A 22376-nucleotide genomic window follows, 5' to 3' on the forward strand; every position below is an offset into this window, starting at 1 on the left:
CGAGCCCGAGTGAAAAGCGGAACCTTTTTAGGCTAGAATCTAGATGTCCAGACCCTTCAAGCATTGCACGCCGTTTTGATGTTCAGCAAAGTCCGAATTGGCTTAGGCGATCCTCGTGAGTCCTATGTACGTTTTTTCAAGACAGTTACTCTGTGATCGATTCCATGGCAGTCCTCATATATGGTATACAGAGCTTGAATCCATTGATCAAGTGCTGTCTCAGCAGCAGATGTCACGTGTAAATCACGTGAACCCGCTCGTAGACCCTTTCGAATCGATTCGTAAGCCTCAATCATAAGCAAGATCTCTAAGCTTGATGCTTTGTTTTCTTGTTCCGTGGTATGATGATCTTGCTGGAGTGATGTTGATAACTTGCTTGTCAGGAGATTCAAGCAAATCTGTAGGCTAATATCCTGGTCCGATGAAGATGTCTTGTCTAATGGTTCGCATGTTGGGGATGCTGCGTTCTCGGTCCCGAATTTGTTATTCTTTTCATCCCCTTTGAATATTAAACTATGCGGCGAACCTCTTCCGTCGGATCCAACCAGAGTTTCGCAATCCGAGGCTTCAGATGGTGATGTCGCATTACGTCTGCAAAGATCCCGCAGACCCTCTTGAGATTTTATTTTCCTTAATGTTCTCTTGACCGGAATGACAGGTAGATCGAGGTTCCAAGAAGAGGATATACGTCGTCGCGGTAATGTTTTCTGATATTGGTTGGCAAGCCATTCTGAAGAGTTGTGTTCCATCGCTTTCTTTTCCAATTGGCCAATGAAGAAGACCGGGGTTTTAGCTCTCTTTCGTAAGGTCTCCATCTTACTGGTAGTACTGCGTTCGTCGGAAGAATATATACTAATCGAATAATTCGAAGGTACACGACGAATGCGATAATTATTAATGTCGGTATTATGTTGAACTTGGGGTGGATATCTTGGAGATTGTATACTCATCCGTAATTGAGCTGGTGAATAAAAGTTTTGTTCATGTTCTTTCTCTGTCAGATCCAAGTCTCGACCCGCACAAGTAATGGCTACGTCATTGTTGCCATTGTCATCACCAATTGCTTCATTCTCTTCTTGTATTAGATTTAAACAGGGTTGTCTTCTGAAGTCTGACGCTGTCACAACTTGACCGAATAGACAACGAGGAGGAAGCTGATCCCTAGGTAGATCATTGAATGTAACTTGTTTTTGTGAACGTTTTGCTTTTTGGAAATCTGTTGGTTTCGAATCTTCGGAGCTTTTCCTGAGGCCTAAAGAGCCTAGAATACTGGTAAACGACCTCATAATGAAGGGGCTTGATTGTTGGTGTTTCTCGCTTCTTATTAGTTGCACAACCACAGCATAGAAATCTTGGTTTGACAACAATCAACTTACAACAAAGAGCTTTCCTCGATAGTGGGGAACTTCGATGCATTATATGTGTTAATTGTTATTCTTCTGACTTCAGAGCCGGGTAGGGGGATCAACGAGTTATACCATCAGATGATATGGCATGGCATTTGAGCTTTGATATTGTGAGAGTGAGAGTGAGAGTGTGAGTGTGAGAGTGAGAGTAAGAATTGAGAAGGCTGGCCGTGGCGCAACCATTTCGTCGAATGAAACTAGAAATTAGTGTACATTGTGCTATTTTGTTGCAGCATCTATATGAACTTACATGCAAAGAAAAATCTTGCGAGTATCTTTTAACCTGGACATTATTTTCTCGACCATTCATCTTAACGGCCACAATGCCCTTTTGCGTTTTGGTGGCTGATTGATGCTTTGCGGTATGGTCTTTCTTCGCCGATTAGACCTGCTTACAGTTCAAATACCAACTTTAATCATGGGCATGTTCGTCGAGCGTATTTTCTGCATGAGGTAGAAAAAAGGCACAGACTCACCATTTCAATAGAATCCATTGAGATGGCGCAAATTTTCAAGGAGCAAAGAAAGGTAAAAGGATGTTTAAGGCTGGAAAAGAGTTGAAACTTGAAAGTAACAGAAGATGGGGAATTACATTTTAGTGATCAACTACCGAGACTAGCAGTGCCTGTATGTATCCACCCCGAGCCACCATCATTTTATTTTTGCAACGCGATATTAAAAAACTCTATGTAGAACACAACTCGCCAGGCCACTGATGAATGAGAGCATTCTGCTTAATTGTCTTTTTATGACATACTCGAGTTGCAATCCTCCCTTTTCGACAAAGCCATCCATCATGAGATTCACGAATTCGTCAGACAATAAGAAACTCGGATTTCAGAGTAGCTTTGAAACCATTGTCTTTAAAACTTTAAGGCTCCATGCAAATCTTAACTCTACACCAAGTAATCAGATTATAGACTTTTATCAAGATTAAATGATATTTAGATTACTATGATTTTCGCACTTAGAAAAGAGTCTTACAAATTCGCACCCACTGTTGGGACTTGACATTGACCATCGACGGCTTGCCGGCTTTAAATCACGGCACGATACGAGCTTAAATGGTTCAGATTTCTACATCAGGACAATCGCAACACCTCAATCACGATAAATATGCCCCAAACTCAAGACCTTCTGCTTATCTCGTATGCTTTGTGCTGGGCGTGGAGTAAGCACATCTGCCAACACACGTGGAATGGATGGGACGAAAGAAGCCGGTCTATGCACAAAATTCTCGACACCAGAAAAGTCTACTCGACATGCTAAGTAGAACCTTGGAAGAGTTAATGGTATAACCTCCAAAAGAGAAGCTAAGATTAAGGTAAGGCGGTACCTCACTAATGCTATTGCGCTGCTCTTGATCGCTGCACTCTAGGTCTCATGGAATTCAATGTAGGGTTCTAGCACGCAAAAAAACGGCATTGTAGACACGCCTTTTTTAAACTAAGAAGGTCAATCTACACCTTCACTGACAGGGCTGAAAAGAATGTCACGGGGGGCATCATTATGTGAGACCAAATTTCACACTAAATGCGGGGTCTTTCAGCTCCCACCATCGGCGCCTTCAACCACGGCTTAGGTCATGAAAGAGCGATTTTTCACGCGGGAGAAAACCTCAGAACCTATCACCGTGCTCAAGTTCTTTCGACACAAACTCTCGATTGTTGTGTCTGGACCCAGCAACATGTCTTCGAGTATCGAAAGAATTGCGTCTGGACACAGCATGTTCCGGGAGTCCTAGGTGTGCGATGACCCTAAGCAAATGATGACGGTTGTCATGGCCCTTCCATCCTCCCCATTTACGGGACATTCTTGTTTGGTATTAGTCTTTGGATATAATTGGTGTTGATCAATGGCTATCTACTGCCCTTTACCATATACATTCCTGAAGTGGAAAAGAGTGTATGAATTCCACGCCGGTGCCATCAAATGACATATTTCAACTCCGCTTTCTACCATCTGGTAATTATATTAGAGATTCATTTTTCCTCGTGTTTTGTTAACTAATATAGCCCTTCCTAATCTCATCATTATCAAAATCATGGAAGAACATTTAGAAGGAGTCCCCAAATTGCTACATTCTGAAATCGTTGCTCGTTTCACTCTTGGCTATTTCCTTGAGAATATTGCCGTACGGTCAAATCGAACGCTCCTCGTCACGAATATGATTGTTGGCCAGATATTCTATGTTGATCCCAGACATAACGATCCCGAGTCTACTATTCAGTCGATACATGATTTCAATACTGCCGAAGCACCTCCTGAAGACGATGAAGAAACTGGTATCTAAGGCTCAAAAAATCACGCGGAAGCGATTATAGAGCATCCGAAAATTGCCGATTTATTTTATGCATTCTCTGGTGTGCATGAGAAAGCTGATACTTGGGCTGTATACTCCTTGGACTTCCGTGGCTTCGATCCGTCTCGCGGAGCAGCTACAACCATGGTGGAAAGCTCGCGAATCTACCTGAAGCAGGATGGCTCAATGGTGCTACGATGATTCCTGAGACGTCGACTCTATTGATGGCTGAATTCCAGCAATGTAAAACCTTTGCGTTCAATTTACAAACAGGAAAGGTTTCGATCTGAATTGGGGACGAAAGATCAGGGAAGGTCACAACTCATCCACCATGGCCTGCACTCAATGGCCTGGAGTACTTTACAGGCCAGATTTTCGGAACGGTTATTGATCGTGGGACACTCGTGAAAATGCAAGTAGATGAAACTGGCGAGTACAAGAGCGGTAGTCTGGAACTTGTAGTCAATCAGTTTATCGGGGATGATTTTGCATTCTATTGTGAAAGAAGCGCTTATGTAGCTACAGACCCGGCATATACAGTTTTGAAGTTTGTCCAAATTGCGACTGAGCCACAAAAGGGGGAAAGGCTCAAGATTTTAGGTGGACTAGATAAAAAAGAGACTGCAGGTCGGACTGTTTCAGCTCTCGGGAGAGGGGAAAATGATAGTGACTGCATCTATGTAGTGACATGCGGTGGAGTTGTGAATCCAATTGGTGATAATGGATCAGGGCAAGCATTAATTGCTAAAGTTCGTGTTGGAGTGACAGGTGAGGCATGTTAGACTTCGAATGAGTGTTAGAAGTCTGTTACAGTACCCAGACATACAGCATATGAGACTCATATTGTACATTATCATCAACTATACTATGCGTCTTCATGTCGTATATTTGCAAACACGAGTACACTTGCAGATGCCACTACCGGGTTTGCTCCACTTCATTCCTAAATTAATGTTGTCGAAACCTTCACAACTCATCAAGACACAAAATTGGGAAACTAAAACTGCTCGCTACACTTCTCCTTTGACTTAAACTTTAGATCAAACGAAGAAAGCCAGCTTCAAGCAGCACATGCAATTTTCTTTAATTACCTCAGCTTTGCTTCCAAGAGATACTCCAGCTTCTACCGACTTTCCTTGAGCCATTTCTCGGGCTGAATCTATTCCAAAGCACAACATCCAGATAATCTTAATTTTTCAGCTCAAACCCCAGCAATTATTCAACGTCGAAATGGCAAAAATCAAAGGGAAATTATTTGAAATTGATGTATCTGCGAGAGCTATTGAACTGCTGCACTTTATCTCATATGACTGGATCATTTTTTTTATCACCCACACACAAGAAATTATTGAGGTGAATATCCCTTTAACGTGACTGTGAAGCTGCATATGTTTTGACCGTTTAACGTTGAACAGCTGACCTCGGTACGTACCCGTTTACCCGACATTCATCCGTGTGTAACTTTGCAAATACTGACTTAAAAAGGCGATTCACTGCACTCGCGAGAGTAAACCCCGAACTCTACATTATACTCATCTCCGATGTAGTTGTAATGTTGAAAAGAACTATTGGAAGAAATTATTTACCATTTCCCTCTTCTACAGTATGTATTTGAGAAACAGTCAGGTGGTTGTAAAACCTTGGCGAATTTGTCAGGCACGCGAGGCGCCTCACGCGCATTTCATCATGACATTACCTGAAAATGTTTAGACGCGCGTTCTTTCGATCTTGACTGTCTCAAAAATGATCCGATCCGGTGCTACCTTTTGTATCCTTGGTGTTGGTCATACCCAACGTCAGGATTAAGTTTGGCGTTAATATCCGTTATGCTTAGCATTGACGCCTGCTGATCATGGGGGTCTGTCGCCATAATTATCTACATGGGTTCATATTAAGTCTTTGTTGGTGCCCCCTATTCACTCAAAAAAGCTCACTTACCCCAGACGCCAATATGCGAAGGAACCTATAAGCAATTGTTTAATATCGAAATGTTGGAATTCGGTATCTCGGGTTATTGAGTATCATGGACGAGGTCAAGAAAGGGAAATGATATCACCTCTACAGAGGCCGTGTTCCCATATAAAGTATGAGCCTGGGCCCAAAAGGTACAGTTACGGAAATCTCTTAACATTCTTTCCAAGCGGACACCAAACCTCTGCTTCTATCTATTTTTTTCGTTGGCGCCATGTCCTACCGCCTTTCCCTCTTCGGAGGATCACATTTAGCATCGTTGTTTCTTTGCATCTTCGTCTTTACAAACTTAGTGAACTCTTCTGCACCAAAAGACTTCAAATATCCCATTCAGAACCGGTTTTCGTCCAGACAGGACGCCAGTGCTGTTCCAAGCTGGCAAAAATATGTCAGAGCTCCTTCCTCCAATATCATCTCACCTCAAAGCATTGTTAATACCTCCGGAGATGTCAACAATCCCAATGCTCTCCTTGGACAAGGTGGTGGAGTTACCACATTAACTAGAGCTAATGGATCAAATGACGTTCCTTCTATTATTGTTGACTTTGGACAAAACACTGTGGGATACTTGAGCATCAACTTTGCTGGTGCTTCAGCAACTCCCCCCGGTATTCGACTTGCTTTCTCCGAAACTTTGACATATCTTTCCAATATCAGTGACTTTTCACGATCAAACAGTGTTAGTGTACTCCAAAGCTATTTAAATTATAGCTTATGTTGACAATATATCAGGGCCAGACAATCACTCCAGGTTCTGACCAGGTACGGTATTCACTATGCTTCTCTATGCTACCTGTTTCTAACCACAGACTATTCAGATTGCTGTTGGTAGCCAACCTTATACCTGGACCGAAGTGTACGGGTGTCAACATGGTACACAAGTGTGTGCCGATGGCCTTCATGGTTTCCGTTACGTAAAGATCTATCTCGATGCATTAGCCGCAGATGCACCATATACAGCTCCATACGGAAAGGTATCCATCGATTACTTGAGTTTGAAATTTTCAGGTGTTCATGGTACCCCAAATACTTTCACCGGCTGGTTCGAAAGTTCTGATGAGGATTTCAATCAATGGTGGTATGATGGTGTATACACTAATGACATTGCAACCGACATTTTTCAACAAAATTCTAGCGACCCCCGAGATGCCTTCAGTCCAACTCTTGATGGCAAATTAGTTCTCTTGGACGGAGCAAAGAGAGATAGAGATCCCTACGTTGGTGATGTTGCTGTTGCTGGAAAGACATTGTTCCTGTCGCATGATGCACCCGAAGCATCTCGTAATGTTCTTGCTGATTTAGGAGATCATCAACGTGCTGATGGATGGATTCCTCCTGCATCGATGTAAGGGATCATCTCAATCATTACTCGTGGTTGTATACTTACATTTTTTTAATAGTGGCAGCTACGATCTTCACCTCCTCGATTATCCATTGTGGTGGATTGTCAGCAGTTACGATTTATTGATGTACACCGGCGACAACGATTACATCACAAAATATTACCCCAACATCGTCAAAGTCCTGGACGTATTCTACCCATCTGTCACAGACAATGGTACAAACCTCATCTGGAAAGGAGTCGGTATTTCAGGAAGTTATGGAGATTATGCATTCCTTCCTCGTTTTGGTCCAGTCACGTATTACAGTGCCCTCTATGTCCTTGCACTCGAGAACGCTGCTGTAATTGCCAAATCTCAAGGTCAATCTTCCGATGCTTCTCGCTGGCTCGCTCGCGCTAAAGTTGTATCTGATGCACTCAATTCCAATAACTTCGACAATTCAGTCGGAGCATTCTTCGACGGACAAGGACCTCCCTGTGTCGGCGGAGAATTTTGCGAAACCCACTCTCAGGATGGAAATTCCATATCTATCCTCGCAGGAGTTACCAATTCCTCCCGCTCCAATTCTATTCTCAATTACCTCAATACCGCCAATAAGCGCTTTTACGGCAATTCATTTTATGACAACGACGTTCTGCAAGCAGACTTCTCGCAGCGTGTCTATGCATTTATATCTTTCTTCGAAATATCCGCACGATTCAAGACCAACCTCGTAGCAAGTGCCTTTGATGAAATCAGAAGATTATATGGTTGGATGGCCAATAATGATCCCAAAGTTACCATGTGGGAAGGTATTGGACCGAATGGAAGTGCATACGAACAAGGATTCACAAGTATGGCTCATGGATGGAGCACGGGTATTGTGCCTGCAATGAGTAATTACGTTTTGGGTGTTATCCCTACTGGACCTGGATTTTCTACCTGGAGTATTAAACCATATCCGGGTGATCTTAAATGGGCTAAGGGTCAAATTCCCACTCCGAAGGGTCCAATCCATGTGGATTGGAGTATCAAGACAAATGGATGGTTTGCGTTGAGTATAACTGCTCCTGTTGGAACATCTGGGTCAGTGAGTCTACCGGTTCAATTTGGTACGGCTGCGAAACGCGATACTGCACTCGAAATCGATGTTGATGGGGAGGTTGCGTGGAATAATGGACCTAAAGCTTTCGATGCGGAATTAAATGGGGATGATGGATACATTACTTTGAGTTTGGCGGGTGGTGCTGTTCACAATATCACAGTGAAGGCTTAGTGATTGGGTTAGTGTTATTTCCTTTCTGTGTACTTATTAGGAACGAAAGTTTGCGCGCATTCAAATCAAGGTCTGGTTGGCTGGGTTAGGAGCAAGGATTTCAACCTTTATGGGGAGCATTATGGCACCATGATCTATTTCGTTAATAGGGTTCTTGGGTATGGTAATCGGCATGGGCATTAATTTATCAATGGACATTCAGATTATTATAATAAGAGCCTTTGCACGATATCTATTTACCCCAGTAGTAAAACCGCATAAGATATATCACGGATCGGCGACTTTTCCGTGCTAACCAGGGTGGTATTCGGAACATGGGCTCGGATATCTTACAACGATCACACAGAGGAGAAGATCATATCCTGTTTCGGTACATCCCCAGATTTTAACCAAAATTAAGCACCAGCACGGAGGAGCATTTTCTAAATTTGAGTTTATTAAGTGCTAGCTAATTACGGATAAAGCGGGATCATACTTCATTGCCGAGATTTACGAAGTAGTACTCCTTTTGATTCTATTTTCTAAAACCACGAACATACCCATCGTCTTTGGATAGAATCAAAACATTAATAATACTTTTGCAGAAAAAACGCAGACCTTTTAAACATGCGCCAATCCAACACCCGTAAATGAACATTCCTCATCATAAACCCTCTTCTTATCCTTCCCATCCATTCCCACTCTATACACCGCACCACCCAAATCCGTCAAATAAATGTGTTTATTAACCGTATCCAGTTTCAATCCAATCGCTTCATGCAATTGTCTCGTCAAGATTTGATACTCGTTCTTCTCTTCGCTATCATCCTTTAGCGCTTTCAATGAATCGTCCCCAAGCTTTGCTGCGTTCAGACTATTTCCTCGAGGAGGATCTCCTCTATCGGTCCAATACAGTGTCTGTGTATCTTCGTCTATCTCAAGATCAATAGGCTCAGGTAGTTCTTGAAACAATAACTCGATGTCTTTTCTAGTGGAAGCATTTTGGCCCGCTGGCATCTGTATATTGGCGCGGAAGATCCGACCTTTCCCACCTTTCGAAAATCCCTTTTGCGTCCAGTAAAATTTTCCTTCTTTGTTGTTTATGGAGATTCCTACACACCATTTGAGTTGATCTTTTGCATCTTCTGGATTTTGCCAATCGCCGGTTTGGATAATGGTTTCGTGTTCTGATCCGTCGAAGTTACATCTCATGACTCGCAGACCTTCGCGGTCACAGAAATATAGTTTGGAAGCGGCATGATCAATGATTAGTTGTTTAGGCGTGTGGACTGCTCCGGATGGAATCACAGTTTGGATGTCGCTTCCGTCGAGTTTGCATGACTGTACTGTGCCGTCGTTGGCTGTTGGGATGCCCATGCATGTCCAATATATACGACCGGTCTTCAGAGAAATGTCAAGACCGTCTGGAAGATGCTGGCCGGAGACTAGAGTTCGAAGTTGACGGCCATCAGGGGAACCGACTACGATTCGACCTGCGTTTAGGGTATCGGTCAGGGAATTGAGTCCAATATCTAGCATATATCTAGGTCTGTTAACTTCAGTCTCGTGGACTATGGGAGGAACAGCTTACAAAGATGGAGCATGCAAATTCTCATGATGATCTTTTTCTTCGCCCTTAACTTTTGTTGTTTGCCCAGGGGGGTACAATCCTCCCTTACCACTTTTAGCACCCAACTTTCCCTCCTCCAGATACCTCTTCTTCAAGAAGTCAACTGTATGTTCTGAAGGTAATCCCCTCTCCTTAACATAATGTTCTTCAATGAACGCGACCGTATCCAAGCCCACTCCATCCATCATAGCACAAGGGCCCATCCCCTTTCCACCCCCAAACATCTCTACCCAAACCCTATCCAATTCCTCTGGGGTACTAACCCCCTCCGCAAGAATCATCAAGCACTCTCTCTTAATACTCGCCCAAACACGATTAAACACAAACCCCGTACTCTCCCTCTTAGCAACAATAGGATGCATACCCACCTCCTTCAACCTCTCTACATACCACGGAAAGATTTCTTCCGCCGTCTCTCCATCCGTCATAAGTTCCACAATCTTATTATCCGGCGGCATCATATAATGCGTATTAAAAATTCTCTTCTTCGTATCCCCACTCACCTTCTCCAGCATCTCCGAAGTCTTATAACTACTCGAATTACTAACCAACAGCGCATCCGACTCACACAGTTTCTCCAACTCAGCAAACGTATCAATCTTCAACTGCAACTTTTCCGGCACCGCTTCAATAACATTCCACGCTCCTTTTACCGCTTCGGCTAACTCTTCATGGACGGTTACGGTGCCCGGAGACGAACATTGGATGGCGGATGCGTAGATGGATATGTTGTTTTCGATGTAGTGGAGCGCTGCGTTGCGCTGTTCGGGTGAAGGGTCGCGGATTCGAACGTCCCAACCTCCAGATGCCCATGTGCAGGCGATGCGACGGCCGAGAACACCACCACCTAAGACGGTTATGGGACGGTTTTTGGTGGTGGGAAGTGTGAAGGTCATTTTTGGGGTTTGGGGTAGTTGAGTCAAAAAAATTGTTGAAGGGTTTAATGCGGAGGAAAACTCAATTGGGAAGACTTTGGGGGAAATTCTTGATGAGATTATGATAGATTTACTGTCAATGTTTGTGTTAATGTATGTATCAGTATTTCTCTATCAAATATGTAAGTAAATCTTTATATATGAAAAGTCGTCTATAAATCACATAAAATCCACAACCCACGCACCCTCACATCCCTTCCGAACATTCCACCCATCCTCGGTATGATGTCAGGGCTAGCGACGGAAGGGAAAACTAAATTTATCTATTACAATCCTATCAAACTACTTGTCTGGGCCTCGGTCAAGCTATCTGAAGCTAACGCATAACTAGTGTGGGTCGTTCCGGCCGGATCTAAAGGCAACTAGTTCGAGGTCTGGCCAACTGAGTGTGTTACAATTATGCTAGTCATCTTCATGCAGGATTTGTGAAATTCATGATGTCGAATCTTTTGCGTATTTTTGCATCATACGTATGCTCTGGATAAAGCGGAAGATTCTTTGTATTTGAGATTTAAACGTTGAAGAGAGGTCGAGGTTCGGATATACAGCGGAGGCGAACGGATGCTTAGTTTTCCGCAGAGGTCGGAAGATTTAGCACGCTTCACGTACAATTTAAAACTTTAATCCCAAAGAGAACAAGAATGGTAAAATCTAGCTGTATTTCCAATATGATACAATTAAAATGAAGCTAAAATGAGAAGACTTGGTCAGGCAATTTACTGACAGCTCTTGGTTTTTGCCAACCCAGCTCTACCAAGCTAGTTTTCATGGAGTCAACCAAACCCGGTGGTCCACACAGTAACACCTTACTATCATCGCTTGGTTCTGGAAAGCATTCCTTGACCATCTCCTTGGTCACATATCCTTTGGCCAGCTTCCAATTCTTTGACGGTTTGGATAACACATAATGTACTCTAAGGTTCTCAGGGTATTTCTTTGCGAAATTGTCCAACTGCTCGCGGAGTAAAATATCCTCTTCGCTGTTATTGCCATAAAGAAGAGTAACAGAAGTTTCATCCGTTGGGTCTTCACATATTGCTCGAATCAACTTGTTCGATGTCAGCTTAAGTTGTGTGTAGAAGAGTAGACATTGTTACCTGATACATCGGTGTAATTCCCGTTCCTCCTGCAATCATTCCCATCTTCTTCACCATTCCCTTTCGATATCTCATCGCACCTTTTGGTCCGCGTACTTCAATCTCGTCTCCAACTTTGAGATGCTGGAGATATCTTCCAGTGAGAAGTCCATCCGGATACATTTTTATCACCAATCGAAGTTCCCCAGGATTGGAATTATTAGAAACAGGTGTGTATGATCTACTGACGGCCTTGCCGTCGATTTCTGTTCGAATACTAATATGCTGTCCAATAGGAAGGCCGATTATCATATCATCTTTGGGAAGTTTGAATATCAAACGATGAGTATTTGAAGACAATTTCTCCTTTTTGACCAAAGGTAACTTTTGATAATTATCCGGTTGTAGATATCCCTTGACTTTCGTGATTGGTTTAGCAATCTGGATAGATGGTTTGTAATGTGATGGGTATGAATATGGATTTTTGAAAGATCCCGATAATGCTTTTTCGAGATAAAGTCCCACTCCTGCCGCAATAGATAGGGTAGCAATACTCGAAATCAGCACACCTTTCCAAAACCCTCCATGTTGTGCATGAAGCCACCCGATTTTTGGTGACCTCGAGTAAATTTCATAGCCTAGGAAAAGCGCAGATCCAATTGAGAAAACCTTGAGCCCAGCCCTACCAGCGGTCATGAGCGGAGCTTCACTATTAAAGTCTTGATCTTCTGATTTGGCTTTCAAATCTGGTTTCGGCATCGGCAATCCTCTGTCTTCATCTTCCTCATCGGGTGCCCCTTCCAACCTTCCTATCAGAAATGATTCCATAGTTTCTCGCGCATCTGCTGAGTGTCCAACATCTTCAAAAGCAACTGTAGAGTTCTTCCCTCCAACTTCGAGCAGTGAATCCGCTCCACCAGGGTGATCTTCAAGGTATTTTGTTACATCGTAAACTTCAGAAATGTTAGCTTTTGATCGATAATGCGTCAAGGTAAAAACAAACCATTATGATGAATTACGAGCCATAGATCCGACTTTTTGTTATGTTTCTGAACTTCACTGAGGGAAAATTGCTTGCTTTCACTCATGATGATAATAATATGTTCTGAGTAGCTAGGCTCGAGCAAGTGCGATTGGGGATCTCTTCAAAAGACAACGAACAAGATTTTCAGTGCACGGAGATGGAAGAAGGAAGGAATTTCAAGGAAGAACTAAATCTCTGAAAGACCGAGGATGCAACTTTGACTTATCTCCGTCGACGCCACTGATTATTGATCCCGAGGTCACTTCAACATATGCATATGTCGTATATGTGGAGACGACCTCAATGTGCAGCGGCGCTTTCATCAATCAATCGGAGTTTCAAGATTTGATGAGAATCGTAACCATCTTCTAGTAAATAATCAAAGACATATTAGCCAAGGCAAGATGGTTCCATGTCATCCATCAGAAAAGTCCCAGGAGTTTTTCAAACTAGTATGGAAGGATCGCCCTCGGAGACCCACCAACCGACTAGCCGTCTATCTGCCGCTTGCCGTTCTGGATACTAACCCCTTTAAATAAGGCCGTATGGGCTTTGATCCAATTATTCCAAGGCTATTTGAGTTTCTTGATTGATTTTTCACCACATCTGGGGACCCTGTAAGACTTGATGAAGAAATATACCGAGGAACCGCGGTAAATATCTACTGGTGGTACCGCAAAAGATTTCATGTTAACAAATTATGACTTCATTGTCTGGAACCAAAATATGCATCTGAAACCAATTCTGTCGGTAAGTCCGCCAGGTATATTTTTAGAATATATAGTTTATAACTTGAGATTTATGTTCTGGAATTTTTAGCAAGTCAATATTCCATAAAGCGGGCAATTGAATCATTGAGTTCTCATATTCCTTTTCTAGCTTGACACTCGCCTTCCCCCCATTGACTTCGTTTTTCTCTTGTTTATCTCCTTGTATACAAAAGTATATAAAACTATGGTGGAGAAATCATTCTTCTTACTGGGACAGCCAGCGAAGACATCTCAAGCACTTGAAGTCGATCTTCAAAATACATTTGAGTTCTTGCAATACACTGTTGCTCAAAAGTTTTCAATTGCGGAACCATCAGGTAGGTCCGCAATATATGAACTAGCCATGCAAGAGTTAACCCACAAGTAGGAATCTCGTTTCAAACCGATGAAAATGGAGTTCTTGATGATCTTGATAACTTCGTAGACGTATCTTCTCCAATCGGTATTCTGATTAACGGAAACCAAGTCAGAGATGTTCCCGGACCAACAGGCCTCCCCATTGCTGGAAGTTATTACGAAGTGTATCCCGACCATCTCGGAAATCACCAACGTTTGTTTGAACAATATGGACCAGTGTTCAAAACGACAGACATGGGTCGTACAACATATTATACCAACGATCCAAAGGTGGCCGATGTGTGTTTTGGAGAAGGAGGTTACTGGTCGAAAGTGATAAATTCCGATCATCCTCTTTATGGTATAAAAGATCCTATGGCAGGTGTCTTCCTATCAGATACGGATACCGAAGCATGGAAAGAAGCACATAAGTTCTTAGCACCGGCGCTTAGCCCCAAAGCCGTCAGGCATTATACACCTCAAATGCAAGACACAGCGGAACAGGCTTTTAAAGTCTTTGATGAGCTAGACAAGAAGGATGAAGCTTGGAACGTATATCAGTATATGTTCAAAATGGGTTCTACTGCGATTGGAAAACTAGCTTTGGGAATGGACATGCATCATTTTGACTCGATCGATGCACCTCTTCATGACCTCGTAAGGACTGTTGGCAAAAATTTGGAGCTCAACAAGAAAGTTTCGACAATGGGAGATTGGTATTCTCATATGCCATGGGGAGCACCAAAGCAATTGAAGGATAATAAAGCACACGTGAAAGAATTGATAGAAGAAGCTATCAGAAACGTCAAAGGTGGTGGAACAGAAGATTTGCCCATTCAAGATGCAGCTTTGAAGGCAACTTGTATTGTTGACTATTTAGTGAGAGCGACTGATGAGAAAGGCCACAAGCTTGCAGAAAAGTACCGCAACAACGCGGCACTAGTAACTGTGGGAGCTGGATTTATCACTACGGCTTCACTCCTCAGCTGGCTACTATATAGCATTGCTTCATACCCCGGTAATCAAGAGCGCTTGCTCCAGGAACTGGTTGACCATGATATCAAAAACGATACAGAGTGGACACCCGACCTTGCAAATTCACTGGAATTCCTCGGGATCCTCATCAAAGAAACACAACGTCTCCACAATCCATCTTATCAACCAGGTCGTACCGCTCTCGCAGATGTAATCATTCCTGGTGGTTATCGTATTCCAAAAGGCTCCATAATGATTATTGCCATTCACCATATTCACAACAATCCCAAGGTTTGGGACTCGCCAGCAGATTTTAATCCTGACCGTTGGAATACAGAAAAGGTCAAAAGTCGACACAAGGCCTCCTATGTGCCATTTGCTGCTGGTCCTCGAATGTGTATCGGTTTCAATTTCGCATTGCAAGAAGTCAGAGTCATCCTTTCAATGTTGGTGTATAGATATGAGTTTGAAAAGATGGGTAATGAGCCAGTGGAATATGATCCGGAATTTCAACTGGTCCGTCCGAATAACTTCTACGTGAAAGCCAGAAGAAGAACGAGATGGCCAGAGAAGTCGAAGAAACCCACGAGTACTGAATAGATGGCGCTTGTAAGCTGTAGAATATATAATTTCAGAATAGTAAGATATCCAAACTTTGAAAAAGACTGTGTTAGTTTTAAGGTGCGAATTACGATAAATTATAGTGAAAGGGTTTTAGGGAATGGCTCATTGATACAAGAATTGGTTGGGGTTGGTAATTTTTATATATCTGAAAAGGTATTTCGGGTGGTGATTGAATTCCGGTGTCTCGTGTCTCGCCCTAAAGAAGCCCTCGTAGAAATTATACTCACGTGACGTGAATCTAAGATTAAAAGATGGAAACAAACATTAGGTGGAGGTTATTTTGTTGTTCTTGATACAGTATCAATAACTTCACTACCTATCATAAGTGTGTACAAACGTCGATACTGCTTTTTGATGTGATCCTATTACAGTGTGATCAAGTTCACCTCGATCTGTATGTGTAAACCGGAAAGTCATTTGATAAATCGACCAAAATCATGTGACTCGATCCTTCACCGCTTTCCTCCCGTTCCTTTTTTCTTCTTCATCTTTTGTCGAACTGAACTGGATGCAGCATTTCATGATCATACCATCAATCATTTCCTTATGGAATCGATGTTTCATTATGCTATCATGATACTTTGGAACCCAATTCATCAGTATCTTTGCACCTCATTTACCGTAAATGTCGTCGTCGCAAATTACAGTCCAATGAACCTTCGAGGATTCAACTTGAAGGAATGTATTCAAAGAATAAGTAGCTCTTTGAGTTTTACAACCGCAAACGACGTATTTCCTTGTTCAAATGTCAATGAATGGTCTTTATTCACTCGGGATCATCATTTGCATTGCTCTTTGGTTATTATGAAAGAACATTAACAATGCAATTTCACGACTTGGAAACTGGAGGTCTAAGACAAGTGTTCTGCCCAAACTAAAGGTTTTGTCCTTGATATCTCTTTTCCGTCATTTGAAGCAACAAAGGAATGATTGGAAGCTTTAGTTGCTAGAGCTCTGTCTCCCCTTGAAATTTGTAGTACCTGCTTCCCCTTGTTTTTGTTCTTCTATCCATTCAGATAGCATTTTCATCATCATTCCCTACATTTTTCACAATCAGCATCTTCTATTATGGCAGCAAACGGGCCCTTACAAACCCTACGAGGTATAATCTCAGATTTAAGAGAATATTTCTTGCCTCATCCTGTGGAACCAGTCGAGGTACCTATTGCTCCTCGAAATGCTAGACCTCTTTCGGAGCAGGAAGTTGCTCAATTACGACGAGAACAAGCTAAAGCCATTGATAAATATTTTGATGAAGAATTAGACAAGAAAAACTACGACGAGATTAATAACAAGAGTCGAAGTCTACAATGGATGCCAGACATTCGCCCTGCGGATCGTTTGTGGCGGCAAACTCGTGCATATTATGCCGAGCTTATCAAATCCGAGAGAATTTCCGATGTCCTTGATGAAAACTATGAAGAGATGCAAAAGATTTTGATAAATCCTCAGGCGTGGAGTGTTGAAGTACAAGCGGTTCGAGATGAACAAAGTAAAGAATACTATGAGAACATTGGCCCAGGTGGGCGTTTCGAAGGACAGCTCGACAATCTTGCAACAAAAATGACAATGGTCCACTTTGGTCTTCCTGTGGCACCAATGACATTGAATAATATCATGGTCCTCACTCCGGATTGGAAAGACGATGCAGACGATGAAGAAGACCCCGCACCTTCTCCCCCTCGGACACAGAGAATTATCTATTCCGAGAAGCCTCTAGAATTTCTGGATTCATATATCGAGAGATCTTTTGGATACCAAATCATCCGACGTTCGTTACCAAAACTTCCTTGTGATGCATCTGCTAATATCAATAGGTCCTCGAGTAAGCATGCGAGGTGGCGCCGGGTCTATTGAGGAATTAGAACTAGCAGATAGTAGTGATGGTGAATGGCGCTCAACTGTCACTATGCGTGGCGGTGCGGATCGTCGTGAGCGCGCCCCTCTACTAAGAGGACTTTATCTCAACCTGCTGGGCCCAAGCCCTAAGCACAAGTCTCGCCGTACACATCTGGTCCAAAGAGAATTCCTCAATTCAGCTCATAGGCTTCTTGGGATCCCGAATGATGTGGACTTGCACTTTAATGTTGATATCTATCGCCAGGTAGATCCACGTAAGATTGATAAACCACTACAAATCTCGTTTTCAATAGCTTCACATGAAGATTTTGAAAAGAAGTGGCCAAGTATCGAGGAAGTGATCGGCAAAGTTGATCACGACCAATTGAGTATCATAATTGAAGATCGCTTTCCTGATGAAGATGTCCCTATGTTCTATGAGGATGTACGTCGTTTGGCAAAAGAATTCCCAGACGATGATAAAAAAACATCTCAGCATCCCATCTATTCGTATTTTGGGAAGAAACTTACCAGACCAACATACCTTGCCTTCAAAGACACCGTTACGAAACTCTTGAATATAGATCCGAGATCAGATTGGTCTTTCTTAGTTGATGTTCACACTGAAGATCGCATTTTACCACCCTTACATTTTACCAGAACACAATATAGGAATGATTTCCTGTCCCTCAGGGATAAGTTTCTTATCGGTGCTAGTAGTAAAACAAGCGTCTTCGTGCGCAACGTTAGTGGTTACGCGCCCTCACAACACCAAGTCGTGGAACCACCTCAAGACAGTCAAATTGTCAGATTATACAGTCAACAAGAAAATGCGGAAAGTTACTGGAAAATACCCTTGGTCCTCAACCCCGTATTACCATACTGTCTAAACCACTTACAGCCCTCATTTGTCAGAGCTTTCCTTGCCATTTACGGTCAGGATCGTCCCTCACGCAATCCACGACTTTCCAGCACACAAGAAGGGGTTCACGAACAGGCTCTTAATTTTGGCGGTATGGAAGTAACCCCTCAAACTTGGGAGTGGGTTGTTGATCGAGTCAGACAACAGAAAAATCTTCCAAAACCTGTTCCACAACCTGATGATGATTCTGATGCTGAAACTGAAGTTGATTTGTCATGCCAACTCACTATAACAATTCCACCTCATTCTGACATGAGAAAAAAGCCCGAGGATACAATCTACCTCCATCTCATTGGCGATGATTACCAGAGGGATATTGCATTTGAACGCAATGAGTATCAACATATCTACAGTTTTATTGTAGAACGGCTGAGAAAGGTTCATCGTCATAGCCAGAATTCAAAATACCCGAACGGCAGTCTTGTCGCAATGTGGTTCAGTGCTATAGAACGTGAAGAGAACCGGCCACCTGTCATTATGGAAATTGATGACGACTTGCCAGATGCTGAGAAGGGTAATATGATTAGAACAGCTTTCCTCGGTCGCGTGCAAACTTTCTCGAATATTTGGTTCCGTCCGGAGTATCAAGTTTTCACGCTTCATGATAATTCCGAAGGTGAACGTATCTGGCAGTGGGATACAACAGACGAACAACACAATACCTCCCTGGAGAACTTCAGGGCAAACATGAGAGAAATGTATGATGATTGGGATCATGCTCTTGACTCGAATTTTGTTTTACTCCAAACAAAGACAAATCGTTCATTCGCAGTAGATCGAAGAACCACAGAGAGTTACTGGAGAAAATATATTTTTGATTGGCTCACAGAAACCGACATATTCATTGAGCGAAGAGAAACTAGACCTTTTAGTGAGTTTCGCCATGCTTCAGCCGATATGACTAACTAATCCTCCACAGTGCAACCTGATACAATTCCTTGGGGCTATAGACATACTCGTCAAATCCCGCCCCCTCCTCCAGTGGAACTTAACCCAGTTCCGGTGGCGCCTGTTGCCGAAGCATCACAGCAGCCTCGTATCAACAAAACACGACTCATTGCACCCGTTGCCGAAAAGGCCATCACTCCAAAATGGGAGACTTGGATGACAGATCAACATCGTAAGGATGCATTACAACGTCGTTCTTACATTCAAGACCAATCGGTCATTGAGCCGGGCCTTGACCCTTCAGCACCAACATATGGTCCTAGTAAAGAATTGACATTAGGAGTTTCTCTTTCGACTCCTGCAGTTTATACACAACGACTGACCCCTACTGATATTTTAAACTTGGTTGAAGAAAATCAGAAGTTAAGAAATGGCTTGTTAGAGCGATCTCACAACTGTCTCATCTGCTCTGTGACCATGGCTGGCTATGATCATGCCGAAATACAACGCCATTATGGACAGCATCTAGTCCAACTCCAAAAAGAGGGACAATGTCCTCTTTGTGAGCGAGAATCGTGGTCAATCATGACCATGGAGCAAAAGAAAGAGCATCTTGAAACTCATCAAGTGGAAACAGACACCGAAATGATTCGAAATTTCTGGAATGGCATTGAATGTCCTGTATGCGACGCCAAACTAAGTGGTTTTACAGCCGAACAAGTTCTTCGCCACATGGCAGACCACATACCAGGAATTGTCGAATTCTGTGATAAATGCGGACTTCGCACCGCTATCTGCAATCATGCTGAACTAGTTCATCACAGATACGTATGCCTTGATCAACCAGATCGTGGACCCCTCGATCTAGAACCTTCATTCTGCGGCGATTGTGGCCAAAATCGTACCGCGGAGGATGAAGAAGAACGGGGTCAGCACGTTATAAATTGTACCGCTAAAAATCGACGTGTTCAAGATAAGAAGTTCTGTACCAAATGTGGCATTGATAAGAGTGCATGGAGCAACGATGAAATCACCACGCATGATGAGCATTGCACATCTCCTCAAGGTTTGCCAAAAGCTTTTTGCTTGAGATGTGGCACAAGGTTGCTTGGTGCCACTGAAGCTCAATTGGATGACCATAGAGTATACTGTTCTATTAGAACAAAAGAACCGGAGAATTTGAGACAGCGAGTAGAAGGTATGTTCGCTATATTTACTTATCCCTTGAATTCACATGATTTCTGCCCAAATCTTTTTTCCTCCATTCCATTATTTCCATAGGGTATCAAGCTGATATCCCTTTCTTCCTCTCAGATCTTGAAACCCTAATCAAGCGTATCTGGATTGCACCTCGTCCCCTCACGGGTCCTCTAACCATTACTGATTCACCTCTCCCCATTCAGAGCTTCAGGCGCGAACTGCAACACTCAATCGCATCGCGGCCAAGAACGCAGCCACACTCTCCTGGATTACCCAACGGGAGAATGAGCTCGTAGAAAGCGAAAGAGCTTTAGCCGAACGAGAGTCGAAACGTCCTATGGACGAAAGACGAGCGTACGCTGAAGATAGGAGTAGTCTTGGAGCATGCCCTTGGTCTCGCAAAGGTTGCAAATATCATACGATCAACCAGACTCGTAGGCAAATCTTTACACACATGGCTACACATTTCAATGCCGATCAAAGCAAAACTCTCCCATTTACCTGCCCATTCCCTGGATGTAGTAAGCAAATCGCTGTACCCGGCTCGGATCCCGATGATAATCTTCTCGTTGTGGATCATTATCGTCATCGCGACTATCAAGGTATCGCGGATGTACATGGTCCGCCTAAGGGCAGAGATCCGAAGGAACTCAAAAAATTGGTAGATCATTTTCAAAAGGCCAATGCAATGAATGCTCGTACGCGCTTGCGAAACATTACACCGCTTCCTGAGCCAGGCCAGGGACAAGGGACGGGTGGAGCAGGAGCGGGTGGATTTGGTGGCGGGTTAGGAGGTGGACTGGGATCCAGATTCCAATACTCCGACTCCAGCCGCCTCGAAACAGGTTACGCGTATCACCCCTCACACCTACCTTCCGACGACGACTTACAACAAAGTATCGAAGCCGATTATGTACAGTACGGAGACGATGAGAATCTTTTCCAAGCCGGCGATTACGAGCCTCCATCTGAAGCCGAAACCGACCCCGGAGTCGAAATTGAGATCTCGCAGCCGACACCTACCAGACGACACCGATCCTTTGCAGCCCCGCTAGACTCATACGATAAACCATACTCCACATACACTCCCAAATCCATCAGCCAACCACCTCCACTCCCGTACTCCCCCACCAAACGTAAAGCATCCGCCGCAATCCCAGAAGAGGACTTATACCCACCCTCTAATCGTACGACGCGTCAACGCACGGCAATCCAGACTCCAAGTCCAGATATTGAAGCCCCACCCGTGCGAAGATCAATTCGACAGGATCGTCGACGAAAATCAATGCATGGTGTAGATCAAGATGGAGATGCAGACGAGGGAGAAACGAGAGAGGTAAAGTCTCAGGATTGGAAGAATATGATGGATACGTATGAAGCCGAGACGTCGCAAATAAACCAGTATGAGTCGAGTGGAGGTGATAGTTCAGAACAGGCTCAAGTACATGAGGAGGTGGAGGGCAAAAATGAGAGTTCGGAGCAAGTTACTTCGACGTCTAATTCGAATCGGAGTCCGAGTCCAGCTCCGAAGGTGAAGAGGTATAGAACTAGGTCTGGAGGATAGACGTTTAGCGGGTGAATGGTTGGTTTGGTTTAATTTTTGTTCCGAGAGTTTGATTTTGGTTTTGATTTTGATTTTGCTAATCCTTTCTGTTTGTACTTTCTTATATTCGTTCATAATTATCTCTTTTCTCTCTTTTCTCTTCATCTTTCGTATTCTGCTACTCGTAATCATGTTATCTGTACTACGCTACCGCAAAGGGTTTTGGAAATATGAAAGGATGGGAATATTAAGTACCATGTCATGATATATATAACTCTTCAATCTTATGATGCCTACTTAATGAGTGAACGAATCTATGATTGTGATTTGGATGGAGAAAGTGAGTAATACAACATAT

The 22376-nt window shown here is 43.2% G+C and overlaps 7 protein-coding genes across 7 annotated transcripts; 4 read left to right on the forward strand and 3 right to left on the reverse strand.

Annotated features, from left to right (window-relative positions):
* Positions 1 to 122: 122 nt before the first annotated feature.
* EAE98_005147 (uncharacterized protein) lies at positions 123 to 1286 on the reverse strand (the record flags this gene model as incomplete). Its single annotated transcript, XM_038952768.1, has 1 exon — positions 123 to 1286. One exon carries the CDS (start codon positions 1284 to 1286, stop codon positions 123 to 125), a length of 1164 nt encoding a protein of 387 aa, XP_038810610.1.
* Positions 1287 to 3450: 2164 nt separating this feature from the next.
* On the forward strand, positions 3451 to 4490 carry EAE98_005148 (uncharacterized protein; the record flags this gene model as incomplete). Its single annotated transcript, XM_038952769.1, has 2 exons — positions 3451 to 3691; positions 4018 to 4490. The coding sequence occupies 2 exons, from the start codon at positions 3451 to 3453 to the stop codon at positions 4488 to 4490; spliced, it is 714 nt and encodes a 237-aa protein (XP_038810611.1).
* A 1403-nt stretch (positions 4491 to 5893) lies between these two features.
* On the forward strand, positions 5894 to 8277 carry EAE98_005149 (uncharacterized protein; the record flags this gene model as incomplete). The annotated part of the gene is made up of 4 exons (XM_038952770.1): positions 5894 to 6358; positions 6412 to 6441; positions 6498 to 7024; positions 7080 to 8277. The coding sequence occupies 4 exons, from the start codon at positions 5894 to 5896 to the stop codon at positions 8275 to 8277; spliced, it is 2220 nt and encodes a 739-aa protein (XP_038810612.1).
* A 600-nt stretch (positions 8278 to 8877) lies between these two features.
* On the reverse strand, positions 8878 to 10782 carry EAE98_005150 (uncharacterized protein; the record flags this gene model as incomplete). Its single annotated transcript, XM_038952771.1, has 2 exons — positions 8878 to 9799; positions 9848 to 10782. The coding sequence occupies 2 exons, from the start codon at positions 10780 to 10782 to the stop codon at positions 8878 to 8880; spliced, it is 1857 nt and encodes a 618-aa protein (XP_038810613.1).
* Positions 10783 to 11509: 727 nt separating this feature from the next.
* On the reverse strand, positions 11510 to 12985 carry EAE98_005151 (uncharacterized protein; the record flags this gene model as incomplete). The annotated part of the gene is made up of 3 exons (XM_038952772.1): positions 11510 to 11869; positions 11919 to 12850; positions 12901 to 12985. The coding sequence occupies 3 exons, from the start codon at positions 12983 to 12985 to the stop codon at positions 11510 to 11512; spliced, it is 1377 nt and encodes a 458-aa protein (XP_038810614.1).
* Positions 12986 to 13875: 890 nt separating this feature from the next.
* EAE98_005152 (uncharacterized protein) lies at positions 13876 to 15602 on the forward strand (the record flags this gene model as incomplete). Its single annotated transcript, XM_038952773.1, has 2 exons — positions 13876 to 14008; positions 14059 to 15602. The coding sequence occupies 2 exons, from the start codon at positions 13876 to 13878 to the stop codon at positions 15600 to 15602; spliced, it is 1677 nt and encodes a 558-aa protein (XP_038810615.1).
* Positions 15603 to 16694: 1092 nt separating this feature from the next.
* EAE98_005153 (uncharacterized protein) lies at positions 16695 to 22370 on the forward strand (the record flags this gene model as incomplete). Its single annotated transcript, XM_038952774.1, has 4 exons — positions 16695 to 17397; positions 17444 to 19258; positions 19307 to 20473; positions 20679 to 22370. The coding sequence occupies 4 exons, from the start codon at positions 16695 to 16697 to the stop codon at positions 22037 to 22039; spliced, it is 5046 nt and encodes a 1681-aa protein (XP_038810616.1). The 3' UTR covers positions 22040 to 22370.
* Positions 22371 to 22376: the final 6 nt, after the last annotated feature.

This window comes from Botrytis deweyae (assembly GCF_014898535.1).
Source record: "Botrytis deweyae strain B1 chromosome Unknown BDEW_010, whole genome shotgun sequence".
Classification (NCBI taxonomy): Eukaryota; Fungi; Ascomycota; class Leotiomycetes; order Helotiales; family Sclerotiniaceae; genus Botrytis; species Botrytis deweyae.